A 17,777-nucleotide genomic window follows, 5' to 3' on the forward strand; every position below is an offset into this window, starting at 1 on the left:
ATATAAGTGATGGGTGTGATTAGGCGGGCACTCTGGATGCAGGTGGCCACGGAATAAACAGCCTGGAGTTGAGCTCCAGCAATGTAACCTTTTTACACAAGTGTACTTGTGGTCCTTCCAGAGTCACTAAAGGTACAACAGGTACCGGACCACGAAGTACAACATGGTGGCAGCAGCTTGGTGTTTCGCCTAGGGAGGGAATGAAGCATGCCCGAGCAGAAAAGGTTAAAAAGAAGAAAAAAAAGCCCTGAAGGGAAACAAAACAAAGAAAAGTTTCCAGCTCGGTACGGGACGTTTGGAGTGCATCCCGACAGAGCCAGTGTGAGTTGGTATAGTTACCTGCTCAGTAGTCGGCGCCGAGTTGCCGACGTGACGCTGCAAGCTGCTGAGGGCGGTGCGTGTAGGCCCACGTCGCGCCCCAGCACCTGTGTAGGCCCGAGATTAGAAGCCTGCGACTGTTTCGCGGGGGGGAAGACCGGGAGACCCGACACACACGGAGATGTGCGGTGACCGGGGAAGACCGACACCCATGGAGGTGTGCGGCAACCGGAGGAGACCGGGAGACCCGACACCCATGGAGGTGTGCGGTGACCGGGGAAGACCGACACCCATGGAGGTGTGCGGCGACCGGGAGAGCCCCGGAGGAGACCGACACCCACGGAGGTGTGCGGCGACCGGGAGACCCGACACCCACGGAGGTGTGCGGTGACCGGAAAGACCGGGAGACCCGACACCCACGGAGGTGTGCGGTGACCGGGGAAGACCGACACCCACGGAGGTGTGCGGCGACCGGTAAGGCCGACACCCACGGAGGTGTGCGGCGACCGGGGGAGGCTGACACCCACGGAGGTGTGCGGCGACCGGGAGAGCCCTGGAGGAGACCGACACCCACGGAGGTGTGCGGCAACCGGGAGAGCCCCGGAGGAGACCGACACCCACGGAGGTGTGCGGCGACCGGAGGGACCGACCACCCGCGGAGGTGCGGTGGCCGGTAAGGCTGAGGCACTAAATACTCACCCAGGCGCGTCGACCGTAGAGTCGGGACGGCCCTGGGCCCGAGGCAGCGGCAGCGCGTTGGAATTGCGCGGCAGCTGCCGGGAGCACCTGTGGGCGGAGCCGGGGAGCACCTGTGGGCGGGGCCAGCGGCAGCGCGTTCGAAAAGTTGAGCGACAGCTGCCAGGGAGCACCTGTGGGCGGGGCCAGAGCGCACTGCAGCGGAGGCGCGATCGCACCGCGATTACAGCAGTGGCAGCCCAGCAGTGAGAGCCCAGCAGTGCCAGCCCAGCAGTGGGAGCCCAGCAGTGCCAACCCAGTAGTGGGAGCCCAGCAGTGGGAGCCCAGCAGTGCCAATCCAGCAGTGGGAGCCCAGCAGTGCCAACCCAGCAGTGGGAGCCCAGCAGTGCCAACCCAGCAGTGGGAGCCCAGCAGTGGGAGGCCAGCAGTGGCAGGCAAATCATGGTGGTGTAGCATCTAGAGCCTACACTACGTTTGATCTACACAGCACGTCTTCTTGAGGGGAAGATATGGAACAAAATGAATATTTTGTGTTTAATGACCTGTGAGGTGATCTGTGTAATGGAAGCTTAATGTATTATATTTGATGCTTTTGTATAAATGTATATATCTGTGGAGTGACCACACGGAGATGAGTGACCACCCGGAGATGAGTGACTACCCGGAGATGAGTGACCACAAGGAGATGAGTGACCACACGGAGATGAGTGACCACACGGAGATGAGTGAAATTCCGCAGAGGAGTGACCACCATGATGGCGAAAAAAAGCAATTGTGTTTAGTTGTGTATTTGGTTTTGTTTGCAAAAAGCAATGGTGTTTTGGTTTTGTTTGTTAAATATATTTTAGCCCTCGAATGGTAAAGAAAACAATTTTATATATATGACAAGGGGGATGTTGTAATATATAAGACAAGGGGGATGTTGTGATATTGCTGGGACTACTTTGTGTATCCAAGAACTACTTTGTATGGCTGTGTATATAAGTGATGGGTGTGATTAGGCGGGCACTCTGGATGCAGGTGGCCACGGAATAAACAGCCTGGAGTTGAGCTCCAGCAATGTAACCTTTTACACAAGTGTACTTGTGGTCCTTCCAGAGTCACCAAAGGTACAACAGGTACCGGACCACGAAGTACAACAGGCCCCTATGCCAAATATAATTTTGGATTCCTAAGCAAATCTTCACCCCCCCCCCCCCCCCCCCCCCTGGGTCTGAATCTGGCCCTCTGTGCGAGGAACAGACAAGGTTGCGGTACAAACGACTGTTTGTGAAGCAAAATAACGAATACACAAAAAGAAGAGTGTGCTGGATCTCACTTCGAGTTTAATTGCTGAGAAATATAGCTCCACTCTGTGGGATGAAACGTGCAGTGCAATTGCATAGGTATCAGTACACCCACAAAATCACTCCATTTCATTCAACGGATCTGAATTTGGGTTTTGGATCACCACGGGCTGTTACAATTATGTTGATAGTGGGGAAAGAATAGTAAGAGCTAATAACTAGTAAATAGGGATGTGGATTGTGCTAATGTGGTGATAGGGAACCGCAGACAAAGCCTAAAAGTAGAGACATGGGATGTAACACTGCCGACACCCAAGTTTCAAGAACCTAACTGAACATGTTTAGTTTAGAGATACAGCGCGGAAGCAGGCACCTTCAGCCACCGAGTCGGCACCGGCCAGCGATCCCTGTACATTAACACTATCCTACACACATTAGGGACAATTTATACTTATACCAAGCCAATTAACCTACAAACCTGTACGTCCTTGGAATGTGGGAGGAAACCGAAGATCTCTGAGCAAACGCACAAACTCCGTACAGATGGCACCCATTGTCAGGATCGAATCCGGATCTCCCTGCAAATGCTGTAGGGCAGCAACTCTACCCCTGCGCCTCCTTTCAGCCCATCATTGTAACAGAAAATTGGATCTACTGCCAACTACGCTGGATGTGGATAATCATTTTATTCTGTAATCAAGACCTAGTTTGTTACCCAAGTCTTTCTGTAACCTCCATTCTGTAATCAAGGCCTAGTTTTACCGTTAATCAAGTTTCTGTGTAATCTTGTCATCTGAGAATGTAAAAGCTGTACCAAAGTCACGCTCAGGAGATCAGCTTAGACTGGTCTCCTGGTGCGCACCAGGTTTAATAAATCGCCTGTTACTTAACGCCAACTCCGCCCGGCCTTTCTATCTGCTCCTACAACGAGTATGAAGTAGGGTTGAAGGAGGGGTGCAATCACCTTTACTGCCTTGCAGCTATGTGGACCTGGGTGCGATTCTGACTGGTGTTGTTGTCTGTATGGAGTTACAAGTTCTTCCCACAAGTACGTGGAGTTCAAATGGGTATTCGGGTTTCCTACCATAAAGTAAAGATGGACCACGAGGTTAACTAGTGGGGATGGGGCAAGAGGGTTCACCCAAACTATATACATGACATTTCCTGAGAGATAAACAAGGCCCACTTTGCAAATGGATTTTCTATCGCCGAGGCCTTATAAAACCAGTCTTCAGTTATCATTGTAACTTGGATCACATATTAGCGTGGTAAAGCTACATCCACTGACACATCAACTCAGCGAGGTTGTTGAATATTTGGGTAGTAAGCTAGGATTACTTAGTTCGCTTCCCTTTGATCTGCTCAAGTTGAAACTAAAAGCCGCACTGCCGGCAGCACAGTGGCACAGCTGGTAAAGCCAGAGACACAAGTTCGATCCTGACCTCGGGTGCAGTCTGAATGGAGTTTGTGCGTTCTCCCAGTGACCCCGAGGGTTTCCTCCGGGTGCTCCGGTTTACTCCCACATCTCAACGAGGTGCGGGTTGACTCCTGTAAATTGCCCCCTAATGTGTAGGGAGTGGATGCAAAAGTGAGATAACATAGAACTAGTGCGAAAGGGTGATCGATGGTTGGCATGGACCCAGTGGGCTGAAGGGCCTGCTTCCACTCTGTATTTTTAAACTGAACTAAAATCAAAGTGGAAAAGTTCAAAAAGATAACAGGGCTGTTTTTCCGTAACTGGGTAAGAAATTCATACATCTTCATTATCTTCAGAATGTCACCCTCAGGACCAGTTACTGAGCATGTTCATGTAAGGAGCATTATACATGCTCATGTAAGGAAATCACTCAGATTTCCCCTCCCCCCCCCCCGACAGGAAAGAAATAAAAAGCCCACTCACTGTAAAAATAAAATCATATCAATTGGAACTGATGGAGTTAAGCGTGCACAGTTGTGAAGAGCAGCTCGCACAGATTTTAAATCCAATTGCTTGAAAATTTGCAAGAAAAAATTGGGTAGTTCAAAGGAAGTTTTGCACTCTCCACATGCCAGCCACCACCCCCCAAGCCAAAGATAGACGCAAAATGCTGGAGTAACTCAGCAGCCCAGGCTGCATCTCGAGAGAGAGAGAAGGAATAGGTCACGTTTTGGGTCGAGACCCTTCTTCTCCCCGAAGCCAACTGGAGGTTGCAACATATATTTTGACGTGATCCAAAGGCGAGCTTCAAGCTCCATGGCCAGGTAAGACAATCCCAATGAAGAAGGGTTCTAACCCGAAGAGTCACCTATTCTTTTTCTCCAGAGATGCTACCTTACCCACAGAATTACTCCAGCACTTTTGTGTCTATCGTCATTATAAACCAGCACCTGTAGTTCCTTCCTACACATATTTTGGATTTGGATCAGGCGAACTAACAAAAATAAAATGTCGTCTGACTGGAGTTGGGTTCGGTTTATGGTCAGATAAGGTTTAATTTTTACACCCAAGTGAATAGCTATTTTGCAGAAGCATTTCTAATGTCAACATCACCTCTTGCACTTTATTCGCACTACTAAACACGGGGAGAGGGATAGTTTAGGGTGCACAATACCTCAGCTAGCTGAGCTTTATTCAGGCCAGGTCTGGTCTGTAGTTTGAAGTGTCTCTTGTAACGCCTCAGTGTGTTTACTTGCAATTGAAACAAATCGACCTGAGAAAACAAAAGGTTGAACGTCCTTTGGTTAAATTAAGCTGAAGAACGTAAAACACAGACGAAGAAGTCTCAAGATGGAAATTTTCAGTTTCAGTTTAGTTGAAACCGAGGTACATTGAAAAGCTTTTTTTTGCGTACTAACCATGCAGCAGAAAGACAATACACGATTACATTTGATCTATTTACAGTGTATAGATACATGATAAGGGAATAACGTTTAGTGCAAGGTAAAGCCAGCAAAGTCCAATCAATGATTGTCCAAGGGTCACCAAAGAGGTAGATAGTGGTTCAGCACTGTTCTCTGGTCGTGATAGGACGATTCAGTTGCCTGATAACAGCTGCGCAGTTTATAAGTTATAGGAGCAGAATTAGGCCATTCGACCCATCAGGTCTACATCGCCATTCAATCATGGCTGATCTGTCTTTCCCTCTGAGCCCCATTCTCCTGTCCTCTCCCCATAACCCCGAACACCCCTACTAACCAGTTGCAATCAGAAAGTAACTCAGTGGGTCAGGCTGAAGAAGGGTCCCAACCCGAAACATCATCTATACATGTCTTCCAGAGATGCTGCCTGACCCGCTGAGTTACTCCAGCACGTAACCTTTTTTTATAAACCAGCATCTGCAGTTCCTTGTGCCTAAACGATGACTGATGAGTAGAAATTTTAAGGAAAAAAAATTAAGGGTTAAACCAGGCAGAATCAGAGAACAATCCTGAAATTGGAAATAGGGAAATTACTACAGCCGGAAATAAGTCTGCACACTAACTATATTGTATGAGTTAAAAGATGGCTAACAGGTTATCATATTCAAGATAACAAAGGTAAATGCAGAGTTTTATCTCTGAGCGAATCAAGACCAGAGGTAATAGGTTTAAGGTGAGAAGGGAAAGATTTAATAGGAACCCGAGAGGTAACTTTTTCCACATGGCGGTGGGCCTGTGGAATGCGCTGCCAGAGGAGGTAGTTGAGGCAAATGCTATAACAACATTTAAAATACATTTGGACAGGTATATGGATAGGAAAGGATTAGAGGGATATGGGCCAAATGCGGGTTGGTGGGACTAGCGTAGATGGGGCATCTTGGTTGGCAGGGCAAGTTGGGCAGAAGGGCCTGTTTCCATGCTGTGCGACTCTGTGCCAAATTACAGTATTTATCACATGGATCTTTAAGGATTGGAGCATGTGCAGGCAGAAACAATTAGTTTAAAATAGGTATAATGTTCGGCACAGGCATTGTGGGCCAAAGGGCCTGTTCCTGTGCTGGACTAATCTATGTTTATCCACATAAAATTAGGAATGTTTGTAGAACCATGGGGAAAACACAGTTGAGGGACTAATTGGGTAGTTGTTTTCAATGAGCACAAGGAAGCAAATGGCTTCCTTCCATGTAGTTATTCATGAATAGTCCACTTGATGGTTTTTTCCTAAAATTTGCAGCTAATGTCAAGGTCAGATCCACAGCTCCAAATGACTCGCAAAAGCAGGCATTTTCTCTTCCAAATTTGAACAGGAATTGCAAATAAAGCAGACTGGAGTGCATTTAAGCAACTCGAGTATACCCTCGCCCAAGATCCACTAACCAAACCATATCTGAGGTAGCAGGAGGTCACAAGGAACTGGAAACATTTATCTTTGGCACAAGTACCTGAGTAAATCATGGAAGCATTCAACACGTATCAAAGTAATAATTATGTTCCTTGATACTAAACCACAAATCTTATTAATATTGCCATTGCACCAATATAATGTTATGGATTTAGATATTGAGCTAGTTCTGGTGTGTTTCAGAATTACTGCTAATGGACTTTGTTTCAGTTTTCCCCACCAGGAATATCCCAAAGCACTTGACGATGACAATAAGCATGGCCTCTGTTGTAATGCTGCTTGACCTGCCTGGTTACTGCAACATTTTGCACCTTCTTTTGCAAACCAGCATCTTAGTTTTAGTTTAGTTTAGAGATGCAGCGTGGGAACAGGCTCTTCGGCCCACCGAGTCGGCGTCAACCATCAATCACCCTTCTACTCATTCCATCCTACACACGAAGGACGATTTACAGAAGTCAATTAACCTACAGAGCTGCACATCTTTGGAATGTGGGAGGAAACTGGAGCACCCGGAGAAAACCCACGCGGTCATAGGGGAGAACGTACAAATTCAATATAGACAGCACCCAGAGTCAGGATCGAACCAGGGTCTCTCTGGAGGTGTGAGGCAACGACTCTACTGCTGTGCTCTGTGCTGCCCCCATCTGCAGTTCCTTGTTTCTATTCTTGTTTTCTCTCCCATCCCCAACATCTGAGAAAGTATCTTTGAACCCAAATATTACCATCTCTTCCTCTTTCCATAGATGCCATCTTGCCTGCTGTGGGTTTACAGTAGTTTCTGCTTTTAACAAAAGCAATTGAAAAATAAAAAACTGCTGATGCTATAAATCTGAAATCACACTTTCCTTTTTCCTGATTTTATTGTTTAGTTTAGTTTAATTTTGTTTATTTAGTTTGCCACGCTGCATTCCCTCCCTCGCCTGTTAGAATGTTGACCTTCAATTATTGTGTGCAAGTTGCTGGGGTGACACTTTAATCCACAAACACAAAAGCAAATGAGCAACTAAATCACAGAATATCCTTCCCTTAACTCTTCCAAATCACTTGCAACTTTTATCTGCTTTTTGGAAATATCATGACTCAGATTAATTTTACACAAAGTAGCAGTGTGTTCAACCTAATCCATCATTGGAATGCAAATTCTAAAACGCAGTTTACTTTAGTTTAAAGATACAGTGTGGAAACGGGCCCTACAGCCTACTGAGTCCGCACCGACCAGCAAATACCCACACACTAACACTATCCTACACACTAGGGATAATTTAAACATACCAAGCCAATTAACCTACAAACCTGTACGTCTTCAGAGTATGGGAGGAAACCGGAGCACCTGGAGAAAACCTACACAGAACGTACAAACTCCGTACAGACAGGACCCGTAGTCAGTATCGGACCTGGGTATCTGGCGCTGTAAAGGGCCTGTCCCACTTAGGTGATTTTTTTGGTGACTGCCGGCAACTGTCAAAGTCGTAGCAGATCACCGAACTTTTCTTTTACCCGACGACAATGCCGAGTCAGGTCGAGATTACAGCGTCTTCTGAAACATCGCGAAAATTCCCACGCTGTCAATGCTTCTCCGGCTTCCTGGTTTTCGCTGAAATCACTGACAAGTCGGTAAGTACTTGAGAGTTTTGAACTATAACACCTTGTATGGGTTACTTAAAAACCAAGCTTCACTGTGTTCACAAGGAATAAACCGGATTTACTTCCAGTTTACTAATAGCTGTATTAAAAAAATTTTTTTTTTAAGTGGTTCAGTGGTTTTTTGTGAAATGTGTGTGAGCATTCTTTGAAAATGTAAGGGAGATGCATATCTGGTTTCTGGGTTGAATATCTGGGTTTGGAGCCCACTTTAGACAATAGACAATAGGTGCAGGAGTAGGCCATTCGGCCCTTCAAGCCAGCACCACCATTCAATGTGATCATGGCTGATCATTCTCTATCAGTACCCCGTTCCTGCTTTCTCCCCATACCCCCTGACTCCACTATCCTCATGAGCTCTATCTAGCTCTCTTTTGAATGCATTCAGAGAATTGGCCTCCACTGCCTTCTGGGGCAGAGAATTCCACAGATTTGCAACTCTGACTGAAAAGGTTTTTCCTCATCTCAGTTCTAAATGGCCTCCCCCTTATTCTTAAACTGTGGCCCCTGGTTCTGGACTCGCCAACATTGGGAACATGTTTCCTGCCTCTAACGTAATCTTATATGTTTCGATAAGATCCCCTCTCATCCTTTTAAATTCCAGTGTATAAAAGCCTAGTCGCTCCAGTCTTTCAACATATGACAGTCCCGCCATTCCGGGAATTAACCTAGTGAACCTACACTGCATGCCCTCAATAGAAGAATATCCTTCCTCAAATTTGGAGACCAAAACTGCACACAGTACTCCAAGTGCGGTCTCACTAGGGCCCTATACAACTGCAGAAGGGCCTCTTTGCTCCTATACTCAGCTCCTCTTGTTATGAAAGCCAACATTCCATTGGCTTTCTTCACTGCCTGCTCTACCTGCATGCTTCCTTTCAGTGACTGATGCACTTGGACACCAAGATCTCGTTGTACGTCCACTTTTCCTAACTTGACACCATTCAGATAATAATCTGCCTTCTTATTCTTACCATCAAAGTGGATAACCTCACACTTATCCACATTAAACTGCATCTGCCCACTCACACAACCTGTCCAAGTCACCCTGCAACCTCATAGCATCTTATCATATATCATATCATATGTATACAGCCGGAAACAGGCCTTTTCGGCCCACCAAGTCCGTGCCGCCCAGTGATCCCCGCACATTAACACTATCCTACACCCACTAGGGACAATTTTTACATTTACCCAGCCAATCAACCTACATACCTGTACGTCTTTGGAGTGTGGGAGGAAACCGAAGATCTCGGAGAAAACCCACGCAGGTCACGGGGAGAACGTACAAACTCCTTACAGTGCAGCACCCGTAGTCAGGATCGAACCTGAGTCGACGGCGCTGCATTCGCTGTAAAGCATCTTCCTCACAGCTCACACTACCACCCAGCTTTGTATCATCTGCAAATTTGCTAATGGTACTTTCAATCCCTTCATCCAAGTCATTAATTTAAATGTAATGGCTGAGGCCAAAAACATTGCGAAAATCCCCACGTTGACCTGACCATCAAACTGTCGCCTCCGATCTACCTGTCAAATGTCCTGACGGTAAATAAATTTGTTAAACACAAGCTTTTTATGGTATTTTGAAATGACTTTACTTATTTTAATATTACGTGCTTCTAAATGCATCTTGAGAACCTATCAAACCTGGGGACAGCAGGCGACAGCGCCCGCAATAAGCTACGATACCTGGCGACAAGCCAGCTGTCGCCGAGAAATTTTAAACCGTTTGATTTCTCAGCGACGCACCGAGATCCACTACGATCTTTGGAAGACTCCTCACAATCATGACCGCGTCACCCCGGCGAACTGTCGGCGACAGCCGAGTCGCCGGCAGTCGCCTTAAAATCGCCTAAAGTGGGACAGGCCCTTTAGGCAGCAACTCTACCGCTGCACCACTGCGCCTCCCCAATCTGCAGTTCTGTGTTTCTACTCTAGTTTTCTCTCCCTCCCCCTCCCCTCCCCCATCCGAGGAGGCTTTGAAGCCAAATATTAACATTTGTCTCTCTTTCTACAGATGTTAACTTATCTGCTCAGTGTTTCCAGTATTTTCTGCTTTAAAAAAAGTGAATGACAAACAAAACAAAAACCGCAGATGTAGCAAACCTGAAATCGCACTTTCTATTTTCCTGATTGTTACTGCTGCAATCCCTCCCTCGCCTGTCAGAAAGTCGACCTTCAATTTTGTGCACATGTCACAGGGGGTGACACTTTAATCCCCTAACTGCTAATTCAGAATAAAAAGAGCAACTAAAACGCAGAATGTCTTCCCCATAACTCTTCCAAATCACTTGCCACTTTTATCTGCTATTTAGAAATATCACGATTCAGATTAATTTTACACAAAGGAGCAATGTGTGTTCAGCCTAATCCTTTATTAGGATGCAACTCTAAAACTTGAAGAGCTATACTGGAATAAACTAGTGCTCTCTGCAAGAGTTGCTCTGATTAACTGGCAGCACACTCGACATTGTTTAAGGTCTTGGCACAGATACAAATTAATCTTTTTTTATCCGGTTGACAAGAGGCAACAATTAACCTCCATTTACTTAAATAGCTTCCATGAAAGCACGGAAAGAATATTTGCAAAATTTGCCGATAGCACAAAGTAGCAAAAATAAGGACATGGGACACAACAAAGTTACAAAGGGATATGGATAGGCTGAGTGAGTGGGAAAAGAATATGGAAAATGGAGGACGATGTGGAAAAAAAGTTTTACACTTTGGCATGAAGAGCGAAAAACAATATGTAAATGGTGAGAGATTATAGAACACGGATGGATTTTTTTAAAGTTCAGGAGCTACAGCATAGGAACGGGCTGAAGAAGGCTCCCGACCCAAAACATCACCCATCCCCTTTCTCCAGAGTTGCTGCGTGAGCCGTTGATTCACTCCGCCAAATTGTGTCCATATGGAAACAGGTCCTTTGGCCCACCGAGTCCTCACCGGTTATCGTTGACCCCTTCACGCCAGTTGTTTTGGTCTCCTAATCTGAGGAAAGACATTCTTGCCATAGAGGGAGTACAGAGAAGGTTCACCAGATTGATTCCTGGGATGGCAGGACTTTCATATGAAGAAAGACTGGATAGACTCGGCTTGTACTCGCTGGAATTTAGAAGATTGAGGGGGGATCTTATAGAAACTTACAAAATTCTTAAGGGGTTGGACAGGCTAGATGCAGGAAGATTGTTCCCGATGTTGGGGAAGTCCAGAACAAGGGGTCACAGTTTAAGGATAAGGGGGAAGTCTTTTAGGATCGAAACGAGAACGTTTTTTTGCACAGAGTGGTGAATCTGTGAAATTCTCTGCCACAGAAGGTAGTTGAGGCCAGTTCATTGGCTATATTTAAGAGGGAGTTAGATGTGGCCCTTGTGGCTAAAGGGATCAGGGGGTATGGAGAGAAGGCAGGTACGGGATACTGAGTTGGATGCTCAGCCATGATCATATTGAATGGCGGTGCAGGCTCGAAGGGCCAAATGGCCTACTCCTGCACCTATTTTCTATGTTTCTATGTCTGTTATTTCACTTTATCATCCACTCCCTGCGCACTCGGGGCCATTTTACAGAAGCCAATTAAGCTATAAATCTGCGTCTCTTTAAGATGCGGGAGGGAACGGAGGAAACCCACGTGGACACAAGGAGAACGTGCAAACGCCACACACACAGCACTTGATGGCAGGATCGAACCCGGATTTCTGGCACTATGAGGTAGTGGCTCCACCAGTTGCTTCACCGTGATACCCTAGTTCTGGTCCCCCAGTGCACAATTCGCCAAAGACTAATGTAGATGCAGCAAGTAAGTTGGTAAACTAATAACATTGTTATTTAATGCGGGGCAATTAAAGCAAAAGGAGAGTAGGTGCACCAGTTGTTCAAGCCGCAGGTAAGACTACATCTAGTCCCGATTTCGGTATTGATCTTACTGGAAAAATGGGTGAATTGTGTGCAGTTCTGGTGGCTCAACTACAGGAAGGACATGGGGGCTTGAAGAGGGATATGTTTACCAGAATGCTGCCAAGATTGCAGAGCATCAGCTAAGAAGCATGGTATAGGAAGGAACTGCAGATGCTGGTTTATACTGAAGATAGACACAAAACGCTAGAGTAATTCAGAGGGTCAGGCAGCATCTCTAGAGAAAATGAATGGGTGACGTTTCGGGTTCGAACCCTTCTTCAGAGCAAGTTTTATTTTAACATGGAGGGAGATGGGATGGCTGGAATCTGCTGCCGGGGGTGATAGAGGCAGATATGATAGCTGCATTTCAGAGGCGTTTCAATAGGCACATGGATAGGCAGGGAAGAGAGGGCACACGAGCAGAGGAGATGAGTTGAACTTGGCATCATGTTCGGCAGACATTGTGGCTGAAGGGCGTGTTCCTGTGGTCCACTCTTCGATGTCATACCGGGAAAGATGTTAATGCATTGGAAGCAGTTCAGAAAAAGGTTTACTAGACCAATTCCTGGAATGGGTGGGTTGTCATATGGAAAAGTTGGATAAACCAGGCCTGTATCTGTTGGAAATTAGAAGCGTGTGAGGAGAATTTACTGAACATTTAAAAAACTGTTGGACAGGTACATGGATAGGACAGGTTTGGAGGCTTATTGCCCAAGTGCAGGCTAGTGGGACTAGTGTAGCTGGGAGATGTTGGCTGGTGTGGGCAAGTTGGGCCAAAGGGCCTGTTACCACACCATTGCTCTCTGACTCTATTTAAGATCCTAAAGGATTTGGATAGAATGGGCGTGGAAAGGATGTTTCCCCCAAGGGAAGAATCTGTACTATACACCACCATTTAAAAATAAAGAGTTAACCGTTAACGACAAATTGGGCAAAATGTCATCTCTCAGAGATACATGTATCTATGTAACTCTCTTCCTTAAAGGTCAGTAAAGCAGACTTAGAATATACTTAAGGTAGAGGTAGGTAGATGGATTCATAGAATTTTAAATGTGGTGCACAGCATTTGGAATTTTAGAAAATAGACCACAAGACATAGGTACAGAATTAGGCCATTTGGCCCATCGAGTCTGCTGCACCATTTGATCATGGCTGTATTTTCCCCCCTCAACCCCTTTCTCCAGCCTTTTCCCCATGGCTTTGACGCCCTTACTAATCGAGAACACGTCAATCTCAATGGCAACTCAATGACTTAAGTGCAGCAGTAGAGTTGCTGCCTTACAGCGCCTCCAGCGCCAGAGACACAGGTTCCATCCCGACTGCGGGTGCTGTCTGTACAGAGTTCGTAAGTTCTCCCCGCGCCCGCGTGTGTTTTCTCTGAGATCTTCAGTTTCTTCCCACACTCCAAAGACGTACAGGTTTTTAGGTTAATCGGCTTGGTGTAAGTGTAAATTGTCCCTAGTGTGTGTAGGAGTGTTAACGTGCGGGGATCGCTGGGCGTCGCGGACTCGGTGGTCAGAAGGGCCTGTTTCCGCGCTGTATCTCTAAAACTAAACTTGGCATCCACCACCGTCCGAGGCAAAGAATTCTAAAATCTTTGATAAAGGCCCATAACGTACTGTGCAAAGGTAAACACATGGGATAGAGGTAATAAACTGGCATGGATTTAAAATTTGCTGATCGAGAACGGAGCGCAGTAATAATTGAGCCTTTGAGTTCCAAGTGAAGTTCCAAAGGAGCCATGTATGGACCCCAGCTACTCACTATACTGGTATTCTCTCTGTATATGTGTCTAGTCTCCGATATACGAACATCCAAGGTGCAAAGCCTAGCACATTTGAACTTCTGAAAAATGTGCGTCTTTATTACGGGGCGGCACGGTGGTGCAGCAGTAGAGTTGATGCCTCACCTGACCTAATCCTGACTAAGGGGACTGTCTGTACAGAGTTCGTACGTTCTCATTGTGACCATGTGGGTTTTAGTTTAGTTTAGAGTAACAGGCCCTTCAGCCCACCAAGTCGACGCCGGCCAGCAATCACCCTGTACACTACTTCTATCCTACACTTTAGGGGCAATTTACAGAAGCAAATTAACCTACAAATCTGCGCAGTTTTGGGATGTGGAAGGAAACCAGAGCACCCGGAGAAAACCAACGTAGTCTCAGGGAGAACAGACCCATACAGCCAGACCCGGTTTTCTTGGGGTCTCCACCCACATCCCAAAGATGTGCAGATTTGTAGGTTAATTGTCTTCCACAAATTGCCCCTTGCATGTAGGATAGAATTAGTATATGGGTGATCGCTGATTGGCGCGTACACAGTGTGCCGAAGGGCCAGTTTCCACGCTGTATCTCTGAACTAAACCAATTCTTCAATCATTTCCTAGTGTGGGCGTTAACGTTGATGTTACAACATAGAGCAATTTTTTTTAAAAACACATGAACAATGAGACCGTGACAGCTGAGTGGATGTGACAGGTCGCGTTAAGTTCAGAGACGTAGAGGTGCAGGTAAACGACTTTGGGCACCAAGGGCGGATCAGTGTTCATGGGCACAGACGACTAGCTGATGACTGTGGACACAGAGGGCAGATCAGTGACTCGGGGCTTGGTTTGAACACGTCAAAGAAGCTACACGCTGAAGGCATATTGGCCACGCTAAACAAGGAGACAAAGAAGTGTCAGTGACAAAGAAGTTGATGCCGGAAACCTGCTCCAATTTGCAAACTAATTAACATATGAACAGGTTTCAGGAATAAAACCGGTTCATATGCCAGCAAGCACCTGCCTACATCGATGTCGGATGAGGGGAAGGAACAAAGTGTTGGAGTAACTCAACGGGTCAGGCAGCATCTCTGGAGGCCATGGATAGGTCTGGACCCTTCTTCAGACTGATTGGAGTGGGGGGGGGGGGAAGAAAGCAGGAAGAGAGGGGGGGACAAAGCCTGGCAAGTGATAGGTGGATACAGGTGCGGGGAGAGAGGGTAATTGGCAGATGGGTGAACAAAAGGTCAGAGGTGAAAATATGTCAAAAGGCTGTGAGATATGGAGAGAAGAGGCGTGAAATGTGAAGCCAGGGGAAGGGATACAAGTGGAAGGGGACAGGAGGAAAAAAAATCAAAACCCTTTCTCTTTCACCTATTTCAATCACTTTGCATAATTTTGAACAAATTCGTTGGGCTAAATGGCTACTTCTTTTCTTTATCTTGTGTTACTATGGAATCAGTAACCTTAGGAAAGCCTCAGTAGCCCAAGGAAATTTGTTTAGTTTAGAGATACAGCATGGAAACAGGCCCTTCGCCCATCGAGTCAGTGCCAACCAGCAATCACCCGGACACTAACACTATCCTACACACTAGGAACAATTTACAATTTTCACAAACCAATTAACCTACAAATCTGTACATATTTCGAATGTGGGGGGAAACCAGAGCACCCAGAGAAAACCCACATGGTCACCACCGGGAGAACGTACAAACTCCATACAGACGGCACCCATGGTCAGGATCGAACCCGTATCTCTGGCTCTGCAAGATAACAACTCTACCTTTGCGCCGCAGTGCTTAAAACTCAAATAGAAAATTTAAAGCAGCATATTGGAGGAAAGGACATATAGATTTGTTAAAACAACTACAACATTCATCGGTAAATGAGATACTGATACCGCACGTGTTTACCTCTGGAGATTCGGCTTCGAGTTCTGGCGAATCACCTCCATCATCATCACTACCCTTCCTCTTTCTCTTGTTTCGCACACTTTGTATGAACCCTTTGTGGAAGTCGCATATGTACAAATGTCGGACCTGAAAAATAAATGTCAAAAAAATCCTATGTTACAATAACGAATAACCAATGTGAGGTTGCTTGCATTAGGAGAGAATGAACAGGCAATGGGGCAGCACTGTGGCACAGCTGGTGGACCTGCTGCCCAGCAGCGCCAGAGACAAGATCCTGAGCCCGGTTGCTGTCAGTGTAGAGTTTGCATGTTTAGATTTTATTTTTTTTAGATTTAGAGACACAGCGCGGAAACAGGCCCTTCGGCCCACCAAGTCCGCACCGTCCAACGATCCCCACACATTAACACTATCCTACACACACACTAGGGACAAATTTACATTTACCCAGTCAATTAACCAGTACGTCTTTGGAGACCACGTGGGTCTTCTCCGGGTATGAAGGTAGACACTAAATGCTGGAGTAACTCATTGGGTCCGGCAGCATCTCTGGTAAAAGCAAGTAGCTGACGTTTCAAGTCGGAAGCATTCTTCAACCCTTCTCCGGGTGTTCCGGTTTTCCCTCATATTCCAAAGATGTGCAGGTTTGTAGGTTAATTGGCTTCTGTAAATTGCTCCCAGTGTGTAGGATAGAACTAGTGTAAGGGTGATCTCTGATCGAAACAGACTCGGTGGGCCGAAGAGCCAGTTTCCATGCTGTATCTCTAAAACTGGAGCAGAACTAAGCTATTCGGCTATGTCCTCTGATCATGGCTGATCTATTTTCCCCTCTCAACCCCGTACTCTTGCCTTCTCACCATAACTTTTGACGCCCTTACTAATGAACAACCTAGCAATCTCGTGAACTTCTAGTTCACTCGCACTTTGCACTGTTCACTCGCACAGTGAACCGGCACAGATCTACTTGCACTTTATTCTGTTTTAAAACTGTTCTAATTTGTTTCATTGGGTTGTTTAATACTGACTAGCTAATTAATTTATTGCATCGTATGGGAGGCGCATTCCCAATCTCGTTGTACCCCTGTACAATGACAATAAAGATATATTGTATTGTATCGTATTGTATTGTATTGAAAATACCCAATGACTTGGCCAGCACAGCCAGCCATCTGTGGCAACGAATTCCACAGATTCACCACAGATTTCCTCCCACGTCCCAAAGACGTGCCGGTTTGTAGGTTAATTGTCCTCTGCAGCAAGTGACGAGAAAGTGGGATAACGTGGAACTAGCGTGAACTCAGTGGGCTGAAGGAACTGTTTCCCCGCTGTATCGCTAAACTCAAAGCCTCACGACCTAGACGGGGGCTTGCGGTAGAGGGAGAAAGAAAGGCCAAAGCATTACCTGGCAAAGGTCTTTAAAATTATGAAAAAGTATCGACGTTGTACGTACTGAAGACTATTTACACTTGCAAAAGAAAGTGTGAAACAGAAAGCCAACAATAGCACATTATCAGAAAAAAGTAACCCAACGGGAGATTCAGAAGAAACATTTTCTTTCACTTGACATGATGAGAGTGTGGGTATTGGCAGGATTAAAAACCTAAGGGAAAACTGTACAGAGAAGCACAAAAGCATTACAAGGTAATGCTGAGAGTCAGTCAAAGGACAGCGGCACAGTGGTAGAGCTGTTGTGGGTACCGGGGTTCGCTCCTGACTGTAGGTGCTGTGGGTACGGAGTTTGTACGTTCACCCTGTGACCGCTTGGGTTATCTCCCAGTGCTTCGGTTTCCTCCCACACTCCAAAGACATACTGGTTTGCAGGTTACTTGGCTTCAGTGTGAATGGTTACATGGACTCTGTGGGCTTGTTTACACGCCGTATCTCTAAACTAAACTAAAAGTAAAGAAGGAACTGCAGGTAGTGGAATCTTGAGCGCAGTGATCAAGGTCGTTCAGCACTGTGTGTTTT

At 46.2% G+C, this 17,777-nt stretch overlaps 1 protein-coding gene across 1 annotated transcript in view; it reads right to left on the reverse strand.

Moving 5' to 3' along the window:
- The window catches only part of sap30l (sap30-like), a 29,235-nt gene that overhangs the window by 1,689 nt on the left and 9,769 nt on the right, over positions 1-17,777 (reverse strand). The window contains exons 2-3 of the mRNA XM_078396861.1: positions 15,813-15,938; positions 4,892-4,990 (exon numbers count right to left, since the gene is read on the reverse strand). Of these exons, the coding sequence (XP_078252987.1) occupies positions 4,892-4,990; positions 15,813-15,938 (225 nt within the window). The remainder of the gene's footprint in view (positions 1-4,891; positions 4,991-15,812; positions 15,939-17,777) is intronic.

Source organism: Rhinoraja longicauda, chromosome 3 (assembly GCF_053455715.1).
Source record: "Rhinoraja longicauda isolate Sanriku21f chromosome 3, sRhiLon1.1, whole genome shotgun sequence".
NCBI classification, from domain to species: domain Eukaryota; kingdom Metazoa; phylum Chordata; class Chondrichthyes; order Rajiformes; family Arhynchobatidae; genus Rhinoraja; species Rhinoraja longicauda.